This window comes from Crocodylus siamensis, chromosome 13 (assembly GCF_052110815.1).
Source record: "Crocodylus siamensis isolate JL-2025a chromosome 13, ASM5211081v1, whole genome shotgun sequence".
NCBI classification, from domain to species: Eukaryota; Metazoa; Chordata; order Crocodylia; family Crocodylidae; genus Crocodylus; species Crocodylus siamensis.
This window is the reverse complement of record NC_143407.1, coordinates 38089720-38117697: the sequence shown is the minus strand read 5'-3', so window position 1 is coordinate 38117697 and position 27978 is coordinate 38089720. Positions and strand designations below refer to the sequence as shown.

The following is a 27978-nucleotide window of genomic DNA, read 5'->3' as shown; positions in this document are numbered from 1 at the left end:
AGAAAAAATCCTCAAATAAGGGGGTGGTACTGATGGCCATGCCTCTCACCAGGCGGGGCAGATGTGGGCTGGACCAGGGGCTGCATTCGCCCCTGCAGAGCTCCTGGCTGGGCTAGAGCGAGTGCTGGCAGTGAGGTGGACGTCGAGGAACCCGAGGTACGGAGTACCTGGGCTGGGGGGATTCACCAGCAAGCTGGGGGGCTTCTCCAGTGAAGAGGACCCCTGTGTGTGTGACTGGCTCAGGGAGGGCAAGTTTGGCCAGGGGCTGGAGGGACACACAGGGTTGCATGGGCAGGGGAACCTGTTAGATGTTGGGGGCTGAAGTGGCATCTAGCTCTTCTCCCTCCACCTGTCAGTCACCCTGCACAGCTGCAGCCCAGCATTTCTGCCTGGGCCATGGAGGGCCCAGCAAGCAGAAGCCAAACTGCAGGAAGTTGGCTGTGTTGTGGGGGCGATGTGGGCTCAGTACCCGGTATGGGGAGCCGTTGCAAGCACAGGGGAGGAAAACTGCCCCAGGGCCAGGATGGGGCCAAGCTCGGGTAGAGGCAAGGGTGGGCCATGCCAGCAGCACTGGCAGGCCCCCAGGGGACAGGAACAGAGCGTGGGAGGGGAGAAGCTGTGCTTTCCAGTAAGGAGACAACATGCAGCGAGTGCGGGGAAGGGGAGGTCCCTGCACTGCCTGTCAGCAAAGCCCCAGGGCTCTCTGCGGCCCCGGGGAGGCAGGTCAGTGCTGCCGTGCCAAAGGAGGCTACAGAGAGGAGATGGCCCAGGCTGGGACAGGGGCAGGGCTGCCTGGGTTCCCATCTCGCACCATCGGAGAGTCCTGTTCCCTACCCCAGTGCAGTGTACAAGGGGTTGAAGGGGGCTCCTCATCTCTCCCTTTGCCCTTGGGGGCAGATTTCATTTGGGAGCATTTGGAGGCTGTAGATTCCCGTCCGGCCGGGCTGGGGTGAGAGGGGCTGGCAACGGGCCGGGGCAGACTGTCCAGCAGTGCCCCCCGGGCTCCAGTGCTGCCTCACGCCTGCTCCCCTTGCCTGCTGCTGCCGCCCAGGGTGGCCTTCCTAGCAGCTTGTCTGTAGCCCCTGCTTCTCCCCCTGGCTCCTGAGTTTGATCCCCACCCCTGGGCTAATTGCTTCCTGCTGTTTGCAGAAGGGAACCGGGCAGGCTCTGCTCACAGTTGACAAGCGGTAGGGGGGCCTGGGAGTGCCTTCGCGTACCTCTGCTGCCTCTGGCATCCTGGAAGGATGGCGGTGCTGCTCCGGGGTCTGCTGCTGCTCTGCCTGTCTGCTCTGCACCACCGCCCATGGGTAAGTTGCTGCCCTTCTCCTGTCCTGCCGGGCATCTCCTCTGCCTGTGCTGGGGCAGTGCAAGGAACGGGGCGCACAGACTCCAGTGGACTCAGGGCAGGGTCCACTCTCCATGTGCAGCCAGCAGTGAAAGGCTCTGAAGAAGAAACCCCAGAAAGGACAATGATGGAGCCACACTTCTGTCTGGCCCATTTGGACGGGGGCTGGCTCATGCGCTGAGCAGGAGGCTGTCTAGTCCTCCTTCCCTCTCCTCCGTTCTGTGAGGCCGCAGGCATTCCTGGTACCCAGAGATTTACACCCCGGTTCCCTGGGGCCTAGGCTCTGGTGACGTCTCGTGGCCACGACCTGCAGGGGTTAGTGGGGCACTGTGTAAACAAAGTTCCTTCTACCCATTTTAAATCTGCCACCCAGTTGTGTATTGAGATGGCAGGTATACAGGAGTGCCTGAGTCACACTTGGACCTGTTTTGTCCCCCTCCAACCTAAACGGGCTCAGTCTTGCATTCTCCTGCCATGGGGCTCTCTGCAGGCCTCTGAACATTTTCATCACCCACCCACAGACCCTTCTGCTGCTGCTGTTTGCTGGAAAGATCTATCCATGCTCCAGAAAGCTATGGGTGCCATGCGGGGGGAAGAAAAGAGGAAAGAGCAGCCTCTGACCTAGCCTGGGAGAAGGGGCTGAACTAGATGACCTTGTGAGGTCTCTTCCAGACCAACTTCCCTATGATCCTAGGGGATGTGGCAGGAGGTGGGCCAGAGGGTGTGTCTTTCGCCCAAATCCAGGCCCCTTCCCTTTCCCTTCAGCTTTGCCTCTGGGTTTTCTCTTGCAGTGCCCTTTGGCATATGCCCTAGAGATGGATTTTACCCCTTCACTTCACCAGGACAGCTCTCAGGTAAGACAGGACTGGCTCCCAAATGAGGTTATTGCAGGGTATTTCCAAATCTCCCCCAGCTCATCTTAGTGTAGGGTGGGCCCTGCCAGTGACACCTGCACACACCTGCGGCAAAGAGCAGGCCCAGCTACAGCGTGCCAAGTCCTCTCTGCCCACTGTGTCCCAGAGCTGCTCAGGCTGAGATGCTCCAAGGTGTCTCTGGGAGCCAGGTGCCCAGATCCCACTGACTAATGGGACCTGGACATCTCGCTTCTCATGCTGTTTGAAAAAACCAGCCTAAAGCAAGTGGGCAGGAGGTGGCATCTGTGATGGAAGCTGGTGTGTGAAGGGACTGACTGGTGAACTAAGCCCCCAGTCGCAGCCCAGCAGGAGAGGGTGGGGAGAATTACCCGCTGCAGGCAAGGGCAGGAAAGGCCTGTATCTAAGGCCACCCCATTGCTCCGACCTTGCTCCTGATCCTGCAGTTGCTGGGTGCCAGGCTGAGCTCCTGCAAGGCATTCGGGGAGAATGCTGCTGTTCTGCAGGGAGCAATCCTAGGGTGTGCAGAGGGACAACTCCCACAGGAAAGGCTAAGCATACGCATTCAGTGCTTGACAGATGGGGCCCCAGTCATTTAGGTGAGTAGTTGCAAGCACCACTACTGGCGACTGGCTTTCATGGGCACAGTAGTTGCCCAGAACTCAGGTTCCCCTTTGTCCATGACGCTCAGGGCAGAGGAGCGATGCTGAGAGTACATGAGGATTCAAGAAGCAGTCTTGGCTGAGAGACTGATCTCTGCAAGAAGGTCCCAGGACTTCCTCTTTCACCTCCTGCTGTTCTGAAGGGAAGGTTTGTCGTGCACAGCTAGTGAGGGCAGACTCTCTCCAAAAAGTGAGCAGGGCTGCAGAAGCAGAAGGCCAAAAGAACACAGACATTCAGAGAAGCAGCTGCAGACTGCCACGGCTGCAGACCAGGCTGCTGACACGGCATGGAAAGGAGAGGGAAGGAGGTCCTCTAACGGGAACTGTGACATCGGTTGGAACAAATCCACACCAGTTTAAGATTTGAACTGGGTGCTGAGCTGAATACAGAACTAGCTGAGAGGGGCTGGGGAAGCGATGATGTGACTACATACATCTGTGTGAGCAGGGGGGGAGCAGTATTCTGCACACGCCACAACCAGGATGGGAGGGGATAGGAGAAAAAGGGGTTGAAGCAGAATAGACAAGGTGATAGGGGATAGATGCTGGGGGGGATATTTCTGCAGAGAGGGGGTGAGCCTGTGACACCAGCAGGGATGGCTGCCATCCTAAGAAGCATGGAAAAAAGGTGAGTTTGTGTCTGAGGAGACTAGGACTGCAAAGCAGCGGAGGCACAGGGGAAGCTTATGTGAAGAAAGAGGACTGGGCCCAGAAGACTCGTCCTGCCCAGGAGAAGCATGTTTGCCTGAGGCATTTAACTGAAGGAAGCTGAGATGCAGCCACGTGTTCACTTGGTGTTTGACGCCCTGAGTGTGGGCAGGGAGGAGCTAGTGAATGTGCTGGATGTCTCTGCTTCTCCTGGACTTTCTTGGGAATAAGCTATGTCCTGTTTTTCCAAGCCTGTGCCAAGGCATCTGAAATAGCTGCTTTATCCCTGCAGGGCATAGTGGTAAACCCTGCACCACGCACACTGCCCAGAGAAGGGCCCCTCCGCGTGACCCATGACCTGACAGCAGGGCAGAGGCAAGGACTGGCCAGGGCCAGGCTGTGAGCATTAGGCAGACCAGAGCAGGTGCCACCCAAGGCAATGTCTACATGTCGTAGTCAGTAGGTGCAGGGGCCGCGTGCAGGTTCCTAATTCCATGTCACCTCAGAGGCAGCAATGGTTTCACCAGATGGTCCCTCTGCTCTTCCCTGTAGCCCGTATCACAGCTGAGGGTGTTGGTGACCTCTCAGGTGGCTGCTCCAGCTCCTGCCCTCTCTTACATTTAACAACAGAGTCAGGAGCCTGAGCCTGCTAACCACATGCCATGGCTTCCTCACCACCACACACTGGGACCATTTGCCTCCCAGCCAGGTCGAGCTGCTTGCTAGGTCCATGAAAGCATCAAAGGACCCAGCTCCATTCTTCTGCTTTCTCTCAGTGCAATTCTCCTGTTCCTTCCCAGGGGCATGAAGTGACTGGAACCTCAGGGCAGGACCTGCAGCCCACTCCCACCAGCGTTACTTTGCCTGCAGCTGTGTCAACCCTGCCAAACGCTGCAGTGTCAGACTCTACCAGTGACACCTGGGAGGACATTCATGGACCCACATCACCACTCACACCCACTACTACCACCACCACCACAGTGTGTAGAGACAACTTCACAAGCCCAGAGGGCGAACCTGTGCCTGGGACAGGGGGAAGTCATGAACAAGTGCTGGAAGGACAAGAAATGGATTCCTCTGACGAGGAGGAAGAGGATGAAGAGAGAAACTGCAACATATCTCAGCAAAGAATAAGGAAGCTAGCAGATGGCTTGATGAAATTCACCGCTGATCTCCTGCAAGAGGTCGAGCTGGAGAACAGCCAACCCAATGTGGTCCTCTCTCCCCTCAGCATCACTCTGGCGCTTTCCCACCTGGCACTAGGTAATGCCTTCATTTTAAACAGTTGAGCTCTCATGCTCCACGGTGCTCCTTCTCAAAGAAGCACTGGTAGTCGGCATCCAAAAATGCAGATGTTCAGCACAGCATCCTCTGCCCCAGAGCTTGATCCTGTGGCTTGCTTTAACCAGAACACCTGGGCTGCCCTCACTTGAAGCTGGTCTCGCTATCCCATGCTGAGTGCCACCAATGCTTCTTGGGAGGACACAAGCCATCCAGTCATGAAGGGGCATCCATCCCTTCCAGACAGCACTGTGAACTGGAACCTGACCTTGCCTTTCAGGAGCAGAAAACCAGACAGAGAAGCATCTGCTGGAGGCAATGCACCTGAAGTCAGTGCCCTGCCTCCACCACACGCTGAGCAGCATCCGCAGAGTGCTCACAGAGTCCATGCTCAGCGTGGCTTCCCAGCTGTATCTGCAGAAAGGTGAGAGCAGGGAAAAGCACCTTCACGCTGGGAGGTCTGTGACACTTGCACATACACACAGGCATGCCAACGGCAAAGGGAGACGTGTCTGCTTCCTGAAGCAGTCCTTGGGGATGCCCTTCCTGTCTGCTGAGGGAGCTGGGCTGCACCTGGTCTGGCTGATTTTGCTGAGTTTCATCAGGGCCTGGTGACCTCATGTCCAGTTCTTCTCCCACAGGACTTGAGGTTAAAGAGAAATTTCTGGAGAACTCGGAGAGATTCTATGGAGCGAAGCCTGTGACCCTGTCTGGAAACAAGGAGGATGATCTCATAGCCATAAACAAATGGGTAAAGGAGGTGACAAAGGGGCATATCTCCTCCTTCCTGTCTCAGCTCCCCGATAGCATGGTGATGCTCTTGCTCAACGCTGTCTACTTCCGAGGTGTGTGCTAGCATGCTCCCCAAGGCCTCTCCATCCTAGAGAAGCGCTATGGCTCCACTGGCTGTCTCCAGATGCAGCAGTTCTGTGGGTCTGAGCGGCTCTTCTTTCATCTCTTTCTCACTTGGCTAGATGTCTCTTCCTCCCCCTCCACGGTTGCAGCTCCCCTTCTCAGTCAGAGCACTACAGTGAAGACTCCTGTCTTCCTACCCATGCTCAGAATTAGATGAATACGCACACCAGAGGCGGGGTGTGCATATTCCAGCAGGTGCCAACCAGGATTCCTTCAGGTGACTTCTGCTGAGCCCTGGCCAGGTCCACCCAGATCCTCCCCCAAATCCCTGCAGGCTGGATGTACTTTGCTGCTAGGAGCATTCTTCAACTCGCACAGAAACCCACTGCCACTCCTGCAGACACAGTGCTTGGGTCACTGCCGCTGGCCTCTCTCCTCCGTCCCCGTGTTGCTAGCTGCTACTTCAGGTTTCTGCCTTTTCCTCAATAGCTAACTTGAGCTTGCCCATCATGCAAGGGGAGTCCCTCATACGAGCATGCAGCTTGGACCCCAGGCTCTTTATTTTCATAGCAGTCCACAGACATTCACTGCTTCATCCCACAGTGTGCAGCTTTCTCCCCAAGCTGAGGTGGGGCAGGGCTGATCAGGCCCGGTCTCACCCCTCTACTCCATGCAGTCTCTCCTGAAGATAAGGACACCCTGCGGTCATGGTTCTCTCTGCATGGCAGGGTTTATTTTGTCCCTGCACAGCAATGTCCACAGACCTGAGCGCTGATGGCAGGGTGAAAGGAGCACAGGCAGGCCTCTCTCTTGGTTTTCCATTCTAGCCTGGCTTTACTGATTTCTACATGTTTCTGGACAGGATTTTGGAGGAACAAGTTTGATGCCAGCCTGACAGGTCCAGATATGTTCCACCTTAATGACAAGTTCATGGTCTCTGTGGAGATGATGAAAGCCCAGAAATACTCCCTGAGTTGGTTTACATTGGACTCCCTGGAAATGCAGGTGAGCATCTGTCGGGGGTGCGGCAAGGCTGCTGTACCAGTGCCCCACTATCACTGCCATTCTTCTGCTGCATCCACTTGCTCTGAGAAGACAGCACCTGCTCACAGGTGTAGGACACCTTCTTTGAGCCTGTCCTCAGAAAGGATGTAAAATCTATCCTCTCAAAGCTACTGGGAAAATACCCCATGGGCACATACTAGATGGGACCTAATGAGGCTTGTGCATCTGCAGGTCTGGGAGGACCAGGGAGACTGAATCCCCTCAAGGGAACTGGGAGCAGGAGGATCCCTGTGGAGCAGGGCCACTGCAAGTGTAAGAACATAAGAACCTATTGAGGATATGATGGAGGTGCTCAGGGCCTTTGCTTGCTTGTTTCCTGTTCTACCCATTCTTTGGCTTGGCTTGTTTCCAGGTGGCCAGGTTTCCCTTTAAGGGCAACATGAGTTTTGTAGCCATTGTCCCAAACCAGTTTGGGTGGAATGTCTCGGACGTGCTGGAGAACATCAGCCATGACAAGCTTCGTGGCCGCTTCCCCAAAGAGAAGCCCACCCTGGTGAAGATGCCCAAAATGCATGTAGATTACAAGCTGGAGCTCAACCAAGTCCTCAGCCGGCTAGGTAAGGTCACTCCCACTTATCATCTGTGCACCAAAACTCAAAACCACCATCCCTATGTCAATCCCCACCACCAAACTTGCTCCAGGCAGCCTCAATGACATTCATTTCTGCATTCCTCTACCTGTTAGCAACTGTCTTTTCCTTATTCCCCAACAAGGTGCAGCCACAGTTGGTGCAAAAAAGTAGCTCTCCTTTTTTGCACCAACTGTGCAAGTCATGACATCTGTTAGTCTCCTGATCTCCCCGCTCTTATTTCCCATCACACTTTCAACCTCATCAAAGACCAACACTTTCCCTTGCCTACTTTGTACCTTTATTAACTCAGTGGTTGGGATGTATGAACTGCCAAGGCGATGTAGGTCACAAAGGCCAAGACAGTGTGTGAAACCAGGGCAGAGTGTGCTCTTTGTTGAAGGGATCTGGGTGTGGAATCAACTTCCAGATGAGATTAAAAACAGAAGCTGAATATCTTTATGAAATACTGGGAAACCTTCCTGTTTAGAAAAACACTTTCAGTATAGCAAGAATGAGATTTGCAGTGTGTGTCCTCATTCTACCCAAATGACCGATTTGAAAACGAGCAACACCTACCAACAAACAAAAAAAATACTCCAAGCAGAGCTTCTTCCCCCCGAAAAGAAGAGTGTCAGCAACTGCATGAAGTCCATCTGGAACTTTTAGAATTGCTACTGATTTCATTTGACAAATGGTCAGGTACTAAGGTGCAGGCAAGAGCATTAAATCCTCCAGATGGCTATATAGTCTGCATGAAAACTGTTTGTTTGCCTCTCCCAACAGGGAGGGACTGGTGAATCTGGCTAGAGATTTATGTTTGCTTTCCCTGCCTGCCTCTTCTCTTCTCTGGAGTCTGCTATGATTCACTGTCCAGACCCTGGTGTTGTGTAACTCCACAGTAACTGTTTGGTCAGGCTGCTGCTTCCTCTTCCACTCCAGGGATAAAGGGAATGTCTGAGCTAATGGCATGCCGTGACACGGAGCTGGACAGCAGATGGGTTTCCGTTTGACTCCAGTTTGGTTTAATTTCAGGCCTCAAGGAACTATTTTCAGCCCCCGATCTACAGAAAATCACCGATGAGCCTCTCCTGGTGTCAAGCATCCAGCACCAGTCTACCTTGGAGCTGGCAGAGGAAGGGGTGGAGGCATCAGCTGCCACCAGCGTTATGCTGTCACGGTCACTGTCCACTTTTAGCCTTGACCGACCCTTTCTCTTCATCATCTTTGAGGAGATAACGGGCATCCCTCTCTTTGTGGGCAAAATCCAGAACCCCAACCCCAGTGCTGCCCAGCAAAGGAAAGAGCCAGAAGACGTGTCTGATGTGAAATCTGGCCTCAAAGACTCCCCCCCCAAATAAGGGACTCCTGGGACTGCCGCCTCTTTGACCCTCTGTACTAGCCAAGGGAGGCCTCTCCTGTTGGGGCTTCCTCTAAGGGCCTTCTCTGCACTGGTCCTTGGAGGCAGCCCTTTCCTGGTTTCTTTATAGACCCCTCTAGCAGTCCCCTGTGCCAGCCCTGACAGGCCCCTCCACTGAGCCCTCCATGCCAGCCTGAGAAGCTCGGTCTGCTTAGATTCACTTTCCAGAGGCCTCAGTGCTGAAGGGACTGAGCCTTTGCTTCAGCGGACCACTTACTTAGCATCCCTGCTAGGAGGCCTCTCTTGGCCACCCTTACAGGGCTGACCCAGGGGACTTGCCTCTCCTTGCTTTACTTCTGCCCGCGTGCCCCCGCTGCGCAGGCCTGCCCTTCAGCACTGCTCTCAAGCAGCAGCCCTGGTACCTGCAAGGTCTAGACTCATTCTGACAACCAGGACAACAGAGAGAGCAAGGCTGCCTCTCCCCGAGCCCCCCACTTCCTCTTCTCTCAGGGCAGTCAGTAACATATGCACTTGCTCATCAGTCACAAGCGAGCCAAACAGCAGCTACGTCAGATGAGTTAGCAGCAAGCAGTATTCTCCCTGGGAGCGAGTCACAGCCACGTCCCAGGCTGAGGTTTCTTTGAGCAACCCTGCCCTGGCCCTGTTGGATGGGGCCTTGGCGTGGGACGGCAAGCAGGCAACTTTCCTTCTATTCCCACCACCAGCCTCCTGTCTGAGAAAACGCTTCTGTCTCTGGGGGACTTAGGCCACACTGGATTTTTGAGGCATCTTTTGTAAAGTGTTTTTTAGTAATTTTATGTTAGCAGACTAATAAACATGTGAAGCAGATGTTATCTGGCTGAGGTGTCACCCTGAGAGACCCAACAGGTAGAGGAAAGGGGAAGGGGAGGACAGCAAATGAGCAGAGGACTGAAAACAGAAGGAAGAAGAGGGCTGGCTGGGCTTGATGAAGGGGGTAAGGTTATGAGGAGTGCATGAGAACCGGCTGGACCCTTTCGCTTACCCAGCACACATCATCAGAGCAACAGGCCATGGAATAAGGTTAATGGCCAGTAAGTACAGATGCTTCCTGCTCACCTGTGGGACTCTCAGCTGCAGCACGTAGAGAGTCTAGTGCTGTAGGTGGCCCAAAGGGAGGGAGAAGCACCCTGACATCAGTCAGCATGGACCAAACACTGCACAAGTCTGAGGCACTTCACCCGTAAGCTGCAGTGCACAGCTGACCAGGTGCAGTAGGGTGGGAATTAGTACTGGCTAGTGGCGGGTTACTGAATATAATGGGGCAAGGTGTATAATCGGGTGTGGTACAGCCTGTGTGTGATTTATCCACCATATAGGGTGCTTCTGGGCATGCAGAACAATGCTACATGCCCATAACGCTTTTCAGGAGAAGGGTGTCTCTCTTTGTACTGAATCACGCTGCCTTTAGCCAGTCTGAGCACAATCTACCTAGAACTTCACTTCTGTCTGAAGTTGGGGCAGCTCATTGGATCCCTACTCTGAAAAAGTTCACGTGTTTGATGAATGCTGCAGCCTAAGATTCATGTTTTGTAGAAACAGCAATTGCTACCAAAGCAGCAAAGTCTGAATTACTTCAGCCTTGCTGCTCCAGGGGGTTCCTCAAACCCACTTACTGTTGTTCATGGTAGAGCCTGTGCCACATCTCATCCGGCTTTTAGGAAGAATTCCTGCCATTATCTTTTTGCACAATGGTAGCTACAAAGCCGCAGTGCCACTTTCTCAACATTTCCCTGTTCACATAGTAACTGTTCCTGACAAGTCGTGCCTCAGCCATACTGCAAGAGGAGGGTGCCTGGGGAAATCTTCCTCACTGAATGTCCCACAGTTTTGATCGTGTACAGGATGAGGCAGATGGATTCACCGACTATGAACTCTGTGGACATAGGGGAGTACATAAAAAGGCAGCTAGCCCAACCCTGCAATTACCAACAGACCCATGCATGTTTTATGCAGACTCCAAGTCTAAGGGGGGAAAACATCTAAGAATAATTCCTAGTCCTGTGACCCATGTGCTGGCCTTTACTCTTCAATAAGAGGGTATAATTACCGGACTATGTAAGTAACAAGTAAACCCACACGAAACCAAACCTATTACTAGGGTCGAGCACCAGTCCACAGGGAACATTTCATCTGAATTATGCCCTTCACTTAGAGGCACTTGTCCACGCTTAAGGTAGTTCCTGCCTTGGCTATAGCACCCTCCTGCTCTCCAGCCTCCTGGAGTCCCACCTTGCTGTACTCCAGACCAAGTTAAGGTCACTTCTTTCCCTTTCACACCTCTGCACTCCAGCAAACTGTCTGTAGAAGGCAAGCGCTTCTTCATCCTCAACACCCTGTGCAATTTGGTTTTCTTCCTTCCTACTCCCATTCACTTTGCCAAACTCTCTTGCTTTCCTCCTGTGCATCCTCCCCCCCATTGTCTTCACACTATTCCAGTGACCACCCCCTGCTCTGATTGTACCACATGCAGTTAACAAACAATTGACTACAGCAATATAAACCATGAGATTCTGCACAGGGCTTTGAGGGTCTCAAGAGGAGAGTGGGAAGTAATAATGATATCCAGGCTCAAGCCCTCTCATCTCAGGTCAATGATCTTGCACCACTTAGTACTGTGTTGGCCCCTGACTCCATGTTAGACAGCTAGGCCTCTGCTCTGTGCAGCAATCTTCCCAGAGGGTGCAGTGATTACAGAAATATTTCTTGCTAACTTCATAACTGGAAATGTCATTGAACTTGCTCACCAAAGTAAGCTCAGGAGTGATATACTGAATGTCCATGATATAAAGCCAAACACTGCCTAAGCCGCATGGCCTGAGACCTTCAGATGACAACATGGTGGTTTGCATGGTGTTAGCTACATTTATTTAAAGTTCGGCCTTTCGCTAAGCTGCCGCAACTCTGTATGTAGACAAGCCCCGATTAATTTATACTCTGCCAAAATAAGCCTGGATTAAGCCAATAGAAGGATATTTGCAGCTCTTAATCCAGGTTTAACTGAACTGGTTTAAAACCAAGATGTACTTGAACTGGTACCACTTTCTTGTATAGACTAAGCTTTAGGAAGAATTACCCCAGGGCCTGCCACAGGAAGTATTTCGGTGCCAAATGCAAATACTGAAGAAAACGAAACAATGACATGGGAAGAGGAATTTTACTTTTTAATGACCAACACTGCTCAGCCTCATGTGGGCATAACGGGCAAAAAATACAAGGTCATCTCCACAGATCTCTACTTACAGTTTCCCAGAAGGCCACAGCTGCTCATCTCATCGCTGCTCAGCAAGGGGGTCGTCTCCCCTTTGGGCGTGACCGGGGAAGAAGCAGTGAACCACAAGAAATGGGGAGTCATTGATTTGCTTTTCCAGATCAGAGCCCCCTGTTCTCTAAGTCACCTCTTCTTTCCATTAGCTGAGGGGCTGTAGAGAACACTGCACGTTTACAAAAGCCAGTGCTATACTTCTCACTGCTTCAGGAATAAGGTCTGCAGCCCACCAGGGAGAAATGCCAGGGCAACCCCAGATTATGTGGTCTGGTACAGCAGCCTCCAATACCCTCGCAGCATTTCCCCCCTGTCAAGGGGCTGTGCAGAGAACTGCTGGTAAGACACTTAGGGCAGTCCTGGCTGCCCCCTGTTCACTAAGCATATCAAGCTATTCTTGTTAGGTCTGTCTTCATCACTCCTGGATACAGCCCCTTAATGGCTTCAAACCAGTTCCTGGATGCTGCTATTGATTTGCCAGCCTCTTGCTGAGTTAAAGCTGCTGCTCTATTATTGCTGCTATAGCACATTCCAGATAGGGACCTCAAAGCTATTTACAAAAAGGCTCACACCCCTTGCAAGATAGGGAAGGAAGATCTGAGGCACCAAGGGGGAAACAGCTTGCCCAAAGTCATTCAGGGAACTTGTGCCAGAGCTGGGAGTAGCTGGTTCTCAGTCCAGAGCAAACAGGGGGCGTTTGCTTCAGAAGCTGGAGAAAGGGCAGGGTTAAAGCCAATAAAATCCAGTGACACAAGCACAAAACCAAAAACAAGAGCAGACCACTTTAAGAGAGTCCTGGGAAGCTGTAACCTGAAGCTCGCTGAAGGCTGGGCTGGGGCAGTCTGCTGGGAGGCAGCGAAATAGCAGATGTGGCTGTTATAAACTGCACTGCCCCACTTCTCTTTCTCTCTCACCAGGGTTGGTAACTTAGGACAGCACTGGCCCAGAGGAGCCCGAGGTAAGAAGCAACTGCCTGTAACCAGAAGCAAGGGGAGTATTCAGAAGGATGCGAAGGGCACAAGAATGTGGGGCAGAGGGTGGTGCCTCTCTTGCAGGGTCTGGGAAATGGGAGTGAGGGTCTGGGAAGTGAAAATTTTTTGGAAGGAGGGACTCTTCACAGAGGGTCTGGGGCCAGCTGGCATCACAGGGCTCCTCTTGGAAGACTGGAGTGACAGAAGTCTGCTAGGGTCCTGAACAGTCTGAGATTCAACCATGGAGGGGCCAGAGTGTGGCACCAATTAGAGCCCATACTGCCATTGGGAAGATGTTTCCTGGCAGCAGAAACCAAATCTAGCAGAAAGCTGATCGAGATGAGGTGGCTGCAAGGTGCTGCAGAAGTCAGACTTGCAGGGTGGGGTGACTGGGGGAGTCCCAGGCAGAGTAAGGGGGTCCCGATGAGTAGGATGGTGCAGGACACCCCAAAGTGTGATCTGCTTTGAAGGCTGGTAACTGCTGGCACCAAAAAATGGAAGAATGAGACTGTTTTGCACCTGCAGGGTTTTGGGAAAGGGATGACACTCAGCCTGAAAGCATCTTCTCAGCTCGTTTCCCAGCAGTCCAAGTCCAACAACACACACTGCTTGCTCTTGCTCTTTCCCCTGCTTTTTAAAGCCAGCTATAGATTTTCAAGTCATGCTAGAACCCAGCCCACCCCACCCCAGCCCTGCACCAATGAGGCCCTTTTCTATCTGCATCTTTGTCTGTGCACTTCAGAAACATGTAAATAGAATCCAGATGTTCAGGCCCATTCAAGCTCAGAGGTCGTGTCTTTTTAAAGTGGAAATCATTTTCTTGGCAAAGTCTGAGAAATGTTAAGCTGGTGACAATCTTGGCAGAGCTGATTCAATCTGGAAATCCAATCTTCAGTCTAATGCTCCCAAGAGCATGGCATAGCTGGGAGCAGAAGGCATATAGAGCCTTTCTCAAAGAGCAGCTATGGAAAACTCAACTCTCAGGACTAGCCCTAGCTAAATCTCTCACTTTGGGCATAAATGAAGCATTGGGGAATCTGCTTGGGGCAGCCACCCTCCAGCACACCTCTCTCCCCACTTGAATCACGTGGGCAGGCCTCCTATAAGATCCCTATGGTATAATTACTTAGTGTAGATGCAGCATGTGGGGTTCCCTCCCATCTCCGCTCCAGCACATCACCCTTCCCAAGCAGTTCCTGCATCACATCATAGTATAGCTCCACTTGATGCCAATCTTCTGCACTAGACACTCTGAATGCCAGTCTGCTGGACAGAGGAGGATGGCAAGGTGGGTAGGCCTATGGATACAAACACCTATCATCTGTAAATCAGACCATGGGGCCAGCTTGAAGTTTACTCTGCACTGGTGGGAGCAGGGTTGAGTCTTCATGTCTCTCTCAAGGAGAACTGCTACCACGGTGAGGTAGATCTTGGGATGCAAGGGTTTGGAGGAGCTGCCTCGCTCTTGGAGGGAAGTGTTCTGCCTGAACAGGCTGTTCTGAAGTCATGGATGTGGTGGCCATGTGGCTTTAAGAGTGTGCTTTCTACCAACAGCCATATTTGCTTTATAGCTGCACTTAATTTGAAACATATGTGCAGTCTCCTACTTTACTGGCTGCCTTGGATCACAGAGCATAGTTAAATATAAACTCCCTTCCTTTAATTTCTGGGATTTTATATAAACACTGTTTCCGCCCAGGCACCACGGTGCCTGTTCAGAAGGGCAGAATAGCTCTGCAGTAATGCTCATGTGCCTAGCGTGAAAGTCTGCCCTTTGAACCAAACAGTAGTGTACAGAGCCTGCCTGGAATGACAGAGAAAAGGTTAAATCAGATTTCTGCAGAACAGGACTGTCAGCTCTGGGAAGCTTACTTTCCATGAGGAAACTTGAGTAAACCCTGCCTTTTCTCTGCTTTGCCCCATGCACTATATTGCATAGCGAGATTCTCTCCGAGGTCCTCCAATGCTGGTACTTGATGTAAGGTGCATAGGCAGGCTCTGCCATCATCTAAGCATACACCTAAGTGGAGAGAAAGCAGGAAACTGAACTAAAGAATCTCTTCTCCATCCTGATTCTGTTTGCTGGTTTCTGGAAGTACTGAAGCACTGCACTTGTAAAATACACAGATGAATTTCTGGATACAGATCTGACTTGGTGCCCAGCAGGACCTTGGAGTTTGGTATCCAAGTTCATGTGGTTCGGATCACAAACATGTATAAGCCTGCTTTATGCACATGTGCACCGGGGTCAGGAGAGGCTCAAAGCAGGTGTGGGTGACCTAGCTGAAGAAGGCAAAGGATGAGGCTCTTTGGCTACACAGGAAAAGAAAACCCAGCTAATCAGGTGAATGCTTCAGGCCCCTTGCATAAGCCTTCCTAGGCGCAGCAGAGAGTGGTGACAGAGCTGGGTGGGGCAAATTATTAGGCAGAATGAGTGGTGCTAAAGTGCTTGTCGTGCTCTCCTTCTAGGTTCTAGCATGCAGACTCTACTGGTTTTCCTGCTCCTGGGCCTCTTGGCCTCCCCTGGCAGTCCCCAGAACTCCGCCAACGAGCAGGTGAGTAGAACACACAATAGCATAGAGCTATGGGAGACACTGGGAGCATGCAAGTTTCCAAATTAAAACTCTTAATAGGAACATTAAGTGCCAGCCTCTAGCTCTGCCAGGTGCAACCTTGGACTATATTTAGCAGTAAAGTGGGACAAGAATTCCTGCTCTGCCTAGGACAAAGACACAGTGGACTCTCCTGCAGTTAACAAAAGGGGGAGGGAGAAGAGGGATGAACACAATTGCTGTTGGGTTTATTTCAAGCTCTGCCTAAAACTTCCTGTCACATCCCCAAAGCAAAGTACCCCCCATCACCTGTCATCAGTCAGATGAGGCCAATACTGCCCTAGCTGACAGAAGAACATCCACAGAGAACTTCAAGGGCAAACCAGCCCTTTGACTACCCTGTTGAGCTGCAACTCTAAACAAAGGCTTCTTGCCTCTGCCAGGACTCAGCAACTCCTGATGAGGGCAACACAGGGGAAGCTGAAGAGGAAGATCCCTTCTACAAGACCCCAGTGAACAAACTGGCAGCTGCAGTCTCCAACTTTGGTTATGACTTGTATCGCCAGCAATCTGGCAAAACTGCTACTGCCAATGTACTGCTGTCCCCATTCAGCGTGGCTACAGCACTTTCTGGTCTCTCCCTTGGTAAGTTCCTGATCCTGGTGCCGCTCCTCCTTTTACAAGCTGTTCAATTGGAGGGGCCTCATGCTGTTTTGCCTGTGGTCGGTAGGTGCTGGGCAGCGGACAGAAGACCTGATTTCTCGCGCTCTCTACTATGACCTGCTTAACAAGGGTGAAGTCCACAACACCTACAAGGAACTGCTGACAAGCATCTCTGCTCCAGAGAAGGGCTTCAGAAGTGTCTTCCGCATTATCCTGGAGAGAAGTAAAATCCCCTCTTCACCTTTCCGTAAAATTTGCCTGCCAGATTTAACCTTGCCTGTGTCTCTAAGCAACAGGCAGATGAACAGTGTCAAGGTAATGTTAGCAAGCGCTGATGACACTGGCTATGCCATGGAGCTGAGCACAATACCAATGGTTGCTTCTGGCCAGTAATCATTGCACTGTACCTTCCAACGGCAGGATGACTCCCTAGATCTGTTTTTGGAAAGCATGCATTAACACCAGGGTATCTGGGAGATGCAGCCCAAAGATCCTGGGAAGAACTTGCTGTGGCAATTCTACTGGGTTGCTTCAGCTCACAGCAGATGCTCCTACCCATCCCAAGAACTATTTTTGCTCAGACAATGCAATTATACCCCTTGTTTTAGGCTAATGGTCCTCTTGACTAAGGACTGGTCAGTCACATAGGAGTTATGGAGCCAGCTGAAATGCCATTTTGAAGATTGCACTAACCCCTCTGCCCCCAATTAGTTTGGCAGTTCCAAGGATCTGAGCTTCTTAGTACACTTAAGCCTGTGGGGAGGGCTAAAGATAGATACTGCTGTGTGGCAGGCTCTCTGTTCCTATCCCACATCTTTACTAGTTAGTTAAGGGCTTTGCTGCACAGCACCACAGGACATGGCTGAAAGGAGTGGATCTCTCTCATGCAGCCTCAGTCCAGCTCTGCAAATGCTTGTACATTTGTGGCAAAAAAAGCACACAGACCAGGGCTCACAGATCTGCACTCATTTCAGGAGGGATGCTTGCTGCACCCTATTGCCAATGGGCTACTCTCCGATAGAGGAAGGAGCTGCTGTAATAATTATTCTGCCCCTCAGAGCTACGGATGAAGGTTGGGTTCCCAAGCCAGCTGGAGAAGGCCTACAGAATACGACTCAAGATCCTGACTGGCAACCCCCAGGCAGACCTCCAAGAGCTCAACAACTGGGTAAGGCAGCAGACCAAAGGGAAGATTTTAAGGTTCCTGAAGAACATGCCCACAGACGTCAGCATCTTCCTTGCTGGAGCAGCTTATTTCAAAGGCAAGATTTTACTGCATGGCATTAAAGGGTTTCTTTAGTGCATGCCAGTACAGGGAAGGGTCTCGTGCTGGACAGCACACCAAATAGCCAGAAAGACAGAGCAACAGAAAATGTCTCAGAACACAATTCCACAAAGCAGAAGGGACACATGCTGGATGAACACAGGAAGAGATTTTTCAGGGAAGGCATTCCTGTTCTCAGGAAATAGTCTGACCCACTTACAAGGGACCAGAAAAGGAGGAAAATGAAAGCTTGTCAGCATAGCTGCTGCAGATAAAGAGAGGTAGTCAGCTGTGTACGTCTGAAGTCATGCAAAACGCAGGGTAGATTTGCACCTTGTAGACCACCTAAATCAAACTTCTCACCTAAAGAAAGCTAAGAAAGCTCAGACAGGGAGGTGACAGCTGTAAAAATTTTGCCTGGCATGGTACAGATAAGGAATCAGATTTGTAGCTCACAAAATCAGAGTCCAGAGGCCTTGTTCAGTTCCAAGCTGAACTGAGCAACTCCCCAGGAGAGGTAGGCAGTCCTTGTTCCAACTGACAGTCCAAGACAACAAGAAACACATGAAGGGTGTGGAGAGACACTCTCTCTGTGCATGAATAATTGATACTACTTAAAATAGTTTTGTAATTACGCAAGTCAAACATCTGCTCACCCCAGCTGCCCCTCCACCCATGTTGGCTGATTTCTTGCTTTCAATCTGGCCAAAGCTCAGATGGGAGGGAAGGGAACAATTGGCCACAACAAGCCCAAGCTGAGACAGCCCGTGACTGGAATTGGCTATTGATAGCCTCCATCATGCTCCAGTTTCTAAAGCAGAGCCTTGGAAGCAGGAGTCCTTTTATGCATGAAGCACTGAACCATTCCTATTAGCTGCATATGCAATAGCCCCCGTTCATTTACTTTATTTCCAAACTTCTCTGGCTTATTTTTAAAACTAGGGCACTGGGCAGCTAAATTTGACCCCAGCAAGACTACCCTGCAGGATTTCTACCTGGAAGAAGACAGAACCGTGAAGGTGCCCATGATGTCAGACCCCAAGGCCATACTGCGATACGGCTTCGACTCAGAACTCAACTGCAAGGTCAGACAAAGACAGAAAGCAGCTCCAGTGCTAATGTGGGTAGAAGGTCTAAGGAAAGATGCATCTTCCCTCAATGCCCAGCCCCTTCTAGCGAGTCAGAGCTCTGTCCCTCCCACCAGACTCTCCATAACTGCTATGCTTGTGACCCTGGTTTTAAACTAGAGCAAGCAGCCTTTCATTTGCTCCGAGAGCTCCCCATCTGCAGTGACCATGTGATAAGCAGCTCAGCTGTACACAGACTACACAAGGAGAGCAGGGTAGGGCTGGCTGGCTCCTCACAAGGCTTCTAGACTCAGTGCTGCTTCTAGAAAGTGGAAAAGCATCCACTGTGCTCATGCTATGCCATGCATGGTACTCAAGAGAAGGGCTTCCAGCAGACAGCCTCTCACTTACTATGGAATAGCACTGTCCCCTGTCAGGGCACACAGAGAGATTCAGGGTAGAGGCAAAAGCTTGAACTGCAGAGCATGTGGTGGACCCTATTATGCAACAGGTAAGCAGGGCAGGAGGCAGATGTGTGTGGAGTAGCTGGGCAGCCAGATAAGGTACAGAGCTTGCAGCTTGGCACTGGGGAAGTTCTACTGCCAAGCACAGACATAACTCCGAGCCTTTTATAACTGCTCTTCCAGATTGCTCAGCTGCCACTGACGGGGGGTGTTAGTGCCATGTTCTTCCTGCCACTGAAGGTGACCCAGAACCTCACCCTGATTGAGGAAAGCCTCTCCTCTGAATTTGTCCATGACATAGACAAGGAGCTGAAGACTGTCCATGCTGTGCTAAGTGTGCCCAAGCTGAAGCTGAGCTTTGAGGAATCGCTGGGAAGCACGCTGCAGGAAATGAGTGCGTACACAACATTGCCCTCTGCAGGCAACTGGGGCTCAGAGCAGTGGGCAGCTCTGCTTCTGCTCAGTGAGAACAAGGAGCAACTGGTTACCAGTTAGGCCTGTTGCTGTGCACACAGACTGCACCAGCACTTTTGAGCTCCTGCATGCACAGAGCCTCCCCTTCCCAATAGTTCCTTCCCTCTTCTGCCTTTATACAACTTCTTCAATAAGTGCATGGGGCCCTTGCCTCTCAGCTAGGCAAGGACCATTTCCATTTCCCTTTCCCTCCAAAAGCTCCACCTGGGGCCCTATCTTCCCCTTACTGAAGCACTGTACCTCCTCTCCCACAAAGTGCAGTCTTTCAGCTAATGGACCCTTCTCTCCTTCCTTACAGGGCTGCAGCAGCTCTTTATATCACCTGACTTTAGCAAGATGTCTGCTAAACCCATTAAGCTCTCTCACGTGCATCACAAGACGGTTCTGGAACTGAGTGAAGATGGTGCAAATTCTACGCCAAACCCTGGAGTGAATGCTGCTCGCCTGACCTTCCCCCTCGACTACCATCTGAACAGACCCTTCCTATTTGTGTTGCGAGATGACGCCACAGGAACCCTATTCTTTATTGGCAAAATCCTGGACCCCCGGAACATTTAGCTCCTCTGACAGTAGCCTGCAAGGAAGGTGGTAACTAGAAAGAAAGCTGGCTCCTCGCTCTGCTGCAGGGGCCAAACTTGCAAATTGAATGCCTACATGCTGCAATAAAAGCTTCTGGCATTGATCCCAGAGTGCCAGTCTTTCCTTAAAGGGCAAGCTTGATCTCGTTTGTATTGGGCCCCTCACAGCCATGTTCCCCAGAGTGTTACGTAAACGTGTGTCCTGTGCTTTGAGCTGTGGTGCAGTACATACTGGATTCCCCCTGCATCATCTTATAGCGTAACTCCAGTCCTCGTACTTAGTTCCTCCAGCACATCTCCCCTCTCCCCCCCTAGTAAGCCCCACAGTTTTGACCCCAATTCTTGTGGCATTTAAGGTGGCATTTCCCAACACGCTGCCTCCCTCACTTCAGCCCACAGTGAATCACGTTTTTGGGAATGAACGTGCCAAGCAGCAGGTGGTGTTGCTGTGGCTGAAAACACGTAATAGGGCATGTTGGCAGGGGATAACATTCAACCCACAGGGAAGAATCAACTTCAGGAAGTTGTATAATGGGATCTCAAGTGTTTGCCTCAAGAGAACATTAGGAAATTATACAGCAGCATCCAAGACATCCCTTCCACCAATGCCGCATGGAGACCCTTTCCCATTTCAGCACTGTTCAACTTCATTCACTCTGGCTCTCACTTGAGTGCAATTCAGCATTCATCCAGCCTGTAGCCAGGCTCCATGTCCCCAGGTGGTGCTGCATGGTCGCCTTACCACATAGAACTCAGTTCCCTGGTGAGAGCTCAGTACTGCAGCTCCCCTCATTATGGATTTTCAGTCCTGGGAAGGAGGTTTCTGGGCAGCTCCAGCAAACAGGCTTTCATCTCTTTCAGTTCCTGGACCTGGGCACTCCCAGAGCCACAGTGCACAGATAAAACCTCCTCTGCTCTTTGAATTGTGCTCAGAGCTTCTGACACTGCAAACCTGAATATGGAGAAGGAAGGAGAGCATGATATACTCAATTAAACCATTCACTCAATCTCCTTGACCTAAGGATGAGGTGGGGGGGGGAATGGTGAAGTCCAGATCAGACTCTTCTTCACGTTCTCTAGGACAAACAACTAACTTGCCTGCTTGTAGGGGACAGACCCAGTCTCACCCTTTCAAAGCCAGGTAAGTGACCTGTGCTCAGTTAGGGTGGGAGACTGTCCAGTCAGGTCAACTGTTGGGAGGGGCTCTGCCAGGAAAATCAAGGAAATGCTGCTTGGGTAATAAGAGAATGATAAGAGGGAAATAAACTGTGGTGCTACCACTTTAAAAGGGTGTCAGCTGCAACAGCAAAGGGAACAAAAGAAGCCTGAAGGGAGCCAAAAATATTTGGTGGTGATGGACCCCAGCAGCCCACTGAAGGCAGCTTGCATTTGATTGAGTCAGGGACAACTGTTGCCCCTCTGCCAGATTCTCGGAGTCCTGGAAGGCAGCCTGCAACCGAGCCAACCCTGTCAAGGACTGCGTGACCCATCACCATTTCAGATACGCATGGCAAGGATTGCGTGACCCATCACCATTTCAGAAACATAAAGCACGTGAACTAGCGCAAGGAATGGATAGGAAATTGGGTTCTCACCCATTGAAAAGGATCTGTGCCAGCTTAAAGAGCTCGTGACCCATTTCCACACTGGATGAACCATGACATGCTTCCACAACCCGAATACTGCTCCGTAGGTGTCTGGCTGCTTCCTGCCACTTCCCTGTCACGAAAAAAAGGATCACTGTAGCTCCCTTTCTAGAGCGCCTACCAAAGACACTCAAAAGGACTTTACAAACCTTTAGCAGCCAGGCCCCATAGGATCATGTCCCCCTTCCCTCCACCTCCCAGGGAACATAAAAACTTCCGTTTACTAGGTCAGACCATAAGTCCATCTTTCCCAATCTCCTGTGTCACACAGTGGCAGAGCTGATACTGAAAGGGAGTGAACAGGGTATAACCAGGGTTTTTCCAGTGTTCCTCTCCCATTTACAGTCCTTGGGCCTGCACTGTTCAACATCTTCATCAGTGACTTGGACGAGGGGGTAAAAAGCCCCCTGTTCAAATTCGCAGATGACACTAAGATGTGGGGGGAAGTGGGCACGCTGGAAGGGAGGAATAGGCTGCAATCAGACCTAGACAGGTTACAGGGGTGGGTGGATGAGAATAGGATGGGTTTCAACACTGACAAGCGCAAGGTACTGCACATGGGAGGAAGAACCAGCAGCATACCTACAGGCTGGGGAACTCCCTTCTCGTCAGTGCAGAGGCAGAGAAGGATCTTGGAGTTATCATTGATGCCAAAATGAACGTGGGCCGATAGCATGGGAAAGCTGTCAGGAAGGCCAACTGTTCCTTGTCATGCATCTACAGATGCATCTCGAGCAGGTCCAAGGAGGTGATCCTCCCGCTTTATATGACTCTGGTCAGGCCACAGCTGGAGTACTGCGTCCAGTTCTGGGCGCCGCACTTCAGGAGGGATGTGGACAACATGTGAGTGGCCTCCTCTGGACCCTCTCCATGATCGGGGGCAGCAGGGCAGGCCCTACGAGGAGAGGCTACGGGACCTGAACCTGTTCAGCCTCCACAAGAGAAGGCTGAGGGGGGATCCGATGGCCGTTTACGAACCGGTCAGGGGGACCGGCAGGCATTGGGGGAGTCCCTGCTCCCCCGAGCACTGTCAGGAGTGACTAGAAATAACGGTCACAAGCTGGCAGAGGGTAAATTCAGATTAGACCTCACGAGGTGCTACTTCACTGTCAGGGCAACCAGGATCTGGAACCAACTTCTAAGAGAAGTGGTGCTGGCTCCTACCCTGGGGGTGTTTAAGAGGAGGCTAGATGAACACCTTGCTGGGGTCGTTTGACCCCAGTACTCTTTCCTGCCATGGCAGGGGGTTGGACTAGATGATCTGCTCGGGTCCCTTCCGACCCGACCAACTACGAAACATGTGAAGAAGGGTTCTCGTCTTCCTTGTACAGGAGGGGGAAACAGAGGTGCTCAAAGTCACAGAGCCAGTCTCCAGCTGCTGGAAAATGAGCTGTCAAGATTTGCAAAATACAATAAGAGTAAGAGACAGGAGGAAGGAAAAGTAAATAGACTAATCAGGGAACCATCTCCCCATCATATCAAAATGCACAAGCTGCCCAAGCGCATGTGAGTTCATGTGCACTCACACACACAACCCTGCACAAGACTGTAGATGAGAAGGGCACTGTACCAAGGCTGGCATAACCCCGAGCCAGATGATCCTCAATTTCTCCCATCAGCATATGCTTTGGGGACAGGAAGTGCTCGGCATCCATCAGGCACATCAGCAGCAGCTCTACAGCTTGCTCTGTAAATTCAATATATACAAGCACTTTAATAAGAGATACAAATCCATCCTAGGTGCTAGCTCATAGCTAGCCACACTCTCCCCATCACCTCCAGGCTTGACTTTGTACGCTGGGCTTGCAGAATTAGGTAAGAGTTCTGTTTCAATCGACATGGAGGCCTTTTATCCTAATGCAAAGTCACCAGGGCTAGGACCCAGAAGAAAAATAGGGTCTGGGATCCTGACCTTTAAACATTTCCTCAGGCTCTCTTGCTGTACCAGATGGGTCATTTAGCCTGCCACAGATCAGACTGTTCACAGTCTAGTACTTGCACAGCCTCTACCCCACCCGCAGGCTCTGGCTTCCTATCAGGAATACCCAACTGTGCAGGCAACACTGCCATCTGATGGCTGGGATCCGTACTCTGGACCCCGGTCAGCTCATTATGAGCACAAAAGCAGATGGGCCCACTACTACCGAGCTTGTTGTCTTTGAGCAGTTCCAATGCTCTCCCGACTCGCCCCTGAAGGTCCCGTAACCGCCCCGAGAGACGATCCCTGCTGACAGCAAGTGCACAGGCTTCAGTGGAACATTGGAGCAGGTCTTCCCCCTGTGGAAGTCAGTCAGTCACTTCTGCGCACACACAGAGGATAAGCAGAATTCACTCAGTTGCACTATAGTCAGCAGTGATCTGTTGCCTACTGCTTACATTGTAACAAGTGTTAGGTACATATATGAACCACTTAGCAGACCTAAAAAGGCTGTTATTAGAAGCTTTGAAGCTGATGGCGTGCTTGCCATCCGAGGGCTTAGAAATGCCATCCTGAAACTTAGTAGTCTCAACAACAAGGGGAGCCAGCGAAGGGAACAAAAGTTTCATGGCAGCTAACATCAAACCACTACCAGCACTCAGTACTTCAAGAGCACTGTTTATATTATATTTTGCTAAGTGTATCCGCTGGGTAAGCACATTGCCTTTTCCAGTCTGGAGGCTGTGCACTGAAGGTGGACTATGCTGCAATTTTAAGTTTTCTACCTCTGCACCCCTGAATTGCTTTACAAGGCCATTGCACTGCTGCTTCCCAGCTGCACATTAAAACAAAAGCACCTGTCCCTTTGAAGTGTCACATTCCCCAGACAACAGAGAGGAAGCTGTAGGCACAGTCCCACCAAGGCTTCCAGACTGAGTCAATTCTGATCAAGGCAAAGTGAGATGTTAGACACCCACCTAATCTCCAGATAATACAACCCTGCAGTGCTTATTCCTGCCTGACTCAACAGCTCCACCTTATTTTTTAAGTCACCTTTGCACAGAATATGCTATACCTAACTTAGACAGTCTCTGTGTGAATACCCTCTCCTTAGTTCTAGACCCTGGGAACATCTCAAGGATCTTGGCAAACATGCCCCCAGGAAATTCTGGAAGAGTCCGAGCCAGAATCTTTCAGAGGGGTTTCTTTGAGAACAATGAGGACTTCCTCAAATTCGGCACCACTACAGGCCACAGAAGCATAAGTCCTAGACTCAGACTCCCACTTTCCACTGTTATTTTGCAATCAGGATGCAACAAACTTAAAGAGTTGCATAAGTTTTCATTCTGGAACAGTTACCTGCATTGAAGCTTGGCAGTGGGGACAGCAGAATGCGTCTGTTGTGGATGGTATGCAGGTGATATCAGACCCTAACTCCTCTTGGCAGGCCTGGCATTGACACACAAAGAAATACTGAGAAAGAAGTCGCTGCCGTCTCTCAGCAGCCCCCATTCTGCATCTGTGAGGCCCTGCAAAAGAAAATAAAAGTAGAGTGCATTATGTAAACCATGAAGCTAGGTACCCGACTACCAGCTAAAACCACCCCCACCTTTGTCAAAATATGAGAGAAATAAAATACACTGACCATAAGGTGGGGAAGGAGGGAAAGAGAGGGGGATGTGTGTGCTTACATGCGTGCATGTGTATAAATATCATTTAGAACTGGGATCCTGGAAGGAAGTCATAGTTGAAAGGCGACTCATGTACTCTACATATTATTCCAGGAAAGTAGTACAGAAAAAGCGAGACCATAACATACCATAGCAATGGAAAATCTCCTGCCCTCTTGGAATTGGCTGTGAAGCTCTGACTGTGACAGCTGTCCCACTGAACATCACACTAGTGCTGGGGTTGCAGGAATGGTTAAGAAGGCTGAGCACAGGAAAGAAAGCTGTGGCCAGACGTACTTGCTCCCTGTTTACTACAGTACCATCTCCAGACCCTAGGTACACAAACACAAAAAGCGGCAACAGATCAGGAAATGCAACAAAGCAAACCTACAGTGCTTTTATGCCAGTTACTACACTTAGTCTTAAAGAGTTGATAGTAAAGAAGACCTAATATAACAAAAAATTGTTCAACTAAATTTGGCAATTCCCACCCTCACAGTCCAACAACACAGCATTTATCTTCAACAATCAGCTCCCTATTTAAATTCAAAGATGAATCAGAGATTTCCTAAACTCCATCCTTCTGGACACAGTTGTAAACATCTTGTTTTGCTTGTTACTGGCCATGTATTAAAACATACATTTATTTAGAGAAGCATATGTTTAGCCTCCACATGCAGGCAAGGAGCAGTCTCCAAGCCCTATATTGTGCTAGGCCTAGAGATGTGAAACAGATGTTTCCCTGTGAAAGTGATTGCAGCGCTTTAAGGAAATGGGACGCTTAGCCAAGGGTAATGGGAACTCTTTAAAGGAGGTGCATTCCTCCCACAGGACAGTCTAACGAAGACAGGAGGGGAAAAGAACCTAAGGCTTCTCACCAACCTGACTCCTGGATTCCAGTCACAGCTTGTGCATTACACTGTAGCTGTAACATATGCCTCAGCATGGCCTCTCCCAGAATCTCCAGCTCAGCGGACACCGTCTCACACACTTTCCCCTTGTGCTGGCTCTCAGGTGAGTCCTGCCCAAGGAAGGTGGCCTCCAGATCAGCTTCTTGCAGTTTCTTGCACAGTGCTACTACGCTCAGGCAGCAAAGAAATTTGTGCTCAGGGCTGTGCTTTTCAGCATGTGGTACAAGATGGAAGACAGCTTGGTAAGAACTCTGGTACTGCCCACGGCCATCACAACCAGGAATCGGGGACTCCCCTTTCTCACATGGTCCCTCAGTACCAGATCTGGAGTTTGGCGTCTCATCAGCATATTCCCTGCCAGTCTCAGCGGTGTGAAATTCCTGGTCATTTCCGTAAGCCTGCTTCACCAACCTGCTAACCTCTGCAAATCCAGCCACTAGAACTGTCCTTAGGGCAACATGGCAGAAGACCCCCAGTGTGAGCAGCAGTGCCCCCAGGGAGCACTCTACCCTGTGGTAGCGCTCCCATGCCAGCTGTGCACACTCCTGGCTGCAGTACTTCGCATAGCTACAGCCTCTGCAGGGCACAGAGGCCAAGAGCTGCTTTAAGCAGTGGTGACAGTAAAGGTCCTCATTAGTGATGCTGGTATCCCATGTGGTTTCAACACTGTCCGGTGGCAGCACTTGCTCCCCCGGGTTAAGCACGCTTACAAAGGCCTCCTCGTTCAACAGGCTCTCCCCCGGCAGGATATCCTGGGCAGCCACCAGGTGACGTCCCCTGGAAGCATCAAAGCTCAGCCTCACGGACAAAGATGCACCTGGGAGGTGGCTATTCTGTTCCAGGGACACCCAGCCTTCCCAGGCCTTGTCAAGTGCCACAGACACTGGCGCCGGGTCGCTCTCCTGCTCATGGGCTTGCGCTCGGAGCTGCTCAATCTGGCTCAGCAGGGTGTGGCATGCAGCACCCATCAGACCCTTGTCCCCAGCGACCTGACTCTCCACCACACCAAGGGCCTCCGCCGCGTCCCCTGACCGCCCCAGCAGCAGCAGGCACTCCGCTTTCCGGAGCAGGACCTTAGGTTGCAGCCTGGCAGGGTAGCCTTGGGCGAGAGCCCTCTCGATGTCTTCCAAGCAAACCTGGGGCAGAAAACAAGGCCTTTAAAGTAGGGGAGGAATATCCAACCATCCACCCCTGCCCGCACAGCTGAAGACTACCCACACACCCGGCATGTGGTGGCCAGGCCGGGGCGCACGACTCACCTGCAGGTGCTGCAGACGGAAGAGCGCGGCTGAGCGGTTGGCGAAGCACAGGGGCAGCTCGGGGCTGCCGGGCGCTGCGTGCGATACGGCCTGCGGGCAGCGGGACGGCAGTCAGGGCCGGGCCGGACAGGGCCTGGGGGTGGGGGTGGGTGTGGCGCGGCCTACCTTGGAATAGAGCGCGGCGGCGGCCGCGAAGTCGCCCCGGCGGAACCGCGCGTTGCCGGCCTGGCGGTAGAAGGAAGCAGCCGCCGCCTCCTTGCCCGCACCCCGCCGCCTACATAGCGCCCGCAGCAACGCCTCGTCCTCGGGCCTGCGAGACAGCGCATCAGAGGAGAGGAGAGGAGGGGAGGGGAGGGGAGGGAAAGGGGAGGGCCGCCCCATCGCCGCCGCCCCCGACCCACCGCCCACCTCAGCAGCCGCCAGCAGCACCGTAGCGGGCCCGCGCCCGAGACCTGCGCCCGCTGCGCCGGCTCCAGGGCCGCCCAGCGCCGCGCCACCTGCGCCCGCCACGGCTCCGCGGGCAGCCCCATGGCCCCCCCAACGGCCGCCTGACCACGCCCCAACCAATAACAGCCCAGCA

At 51.8% G+C, this 27978-nt stretch overlaps 3 protein-coding genes across 5 annotated transcripts; 2 read left to right on the top strand and 1 right to left on the bottom strand.

The window, feature by feature from the left end:
• The first annotated feature begins 56 nt into the window (after window positions 1–56).
• SERPINF2 (serpin family F member 2) lies at window positions 57–9525 on the top strand. Of its 2 annotated transcripts, XM_090026627.1 has the most exons (9): window positions 57–156; window positions 1150–1307; window positions 2137–2199; window positions 4328–4790; window positions 5089–5232; window positions 5450–5653; window positions 6526–6668; window positions 7081–7285; window positions 8333–9525. In XM_090026627.1, the coding sequence occupies exons 2-9, from the start codon at window positions 1245–1247 to the stop codon at window positions 8656–8658; spliced, it is 1611 nt and encodes a 536-aa protein (XP_089882753.1). In that variant the 5' UTR covers window positions 57–156; window positions 1150–1244; the 3' UTR covers window positions 8659–9525. The 2 variants fall into 2 exon arrangements, with proteins under 2 accessions (XP_089882753.1, XP_089882754.1); XM_090026628.1 differs by lacking the exon at window positions 2137–2199.
• Window positions 9526–12780: 3255 nt separating this feature from the next.
• On the top strand, window positions 12781–20124 carry SERPINF1 (serpin family F member 1). The gene is made up of 8 exons (XM_090026630.1): window positions 12781–12919; window positions 15402–15487; window positions 15928–16129; window positions 16215–16370; window positions 17206–17409; window positions 18354–18496; window positions 19126–19336; window positions 19715–20124. Exons 2-8 carry the CDS (start codon window positions 15410–15412, stop codon window positions 19972–19974), a joined length of 1254 nt encoding a protein of 417 aa, XP_089882756.1. The 5' UTR covers window positions 12781–12919; window positions 15402–15409; the 3' UTR covers window positions 19975–20124.
• Window positions 20125–20276: 152 nt separating this feature from the next.
• SMYD4 (SET and MYND domain containing 4) lies at window positions 20277–27939 on the bottom strand. Of its 2 annotated transcripts, XM_090026624.1 has the most exons (10): window positions 27807–27939; window positions 27564–27708; window positions 27399–27488; window positions 26111–27275; window positions 25378–25560; window positions 24918–25087; window positions 23785–23917; window positions 23211–23327; window positions 21590–21713; window positions 20277–20946 (listed from the first exon to the last, which is right to left on the bottom strand). In XM_090026624.1, exons 1-10 carry the CDS (start codon window positions 27926–27928, stop codon window positions 20787–20789), a joined length of 2409 nt encoding a protein of 802 aa, XP_089882750.1. In that variant the 5' UTR covers window positions 27929–27939; the 3' UTR covers window positions 20277–20786. The 2 variants fall into 2 exon arrangements, 1 of the variants encoding a protein (XP_089882750.1); XR_016439046.1 differs by lacking the exons at window positions 20277–20946; window positions 23785–23917.
• Between the last annotated feature and the right edge of the window lie 39 nt (window positions 27940–27978).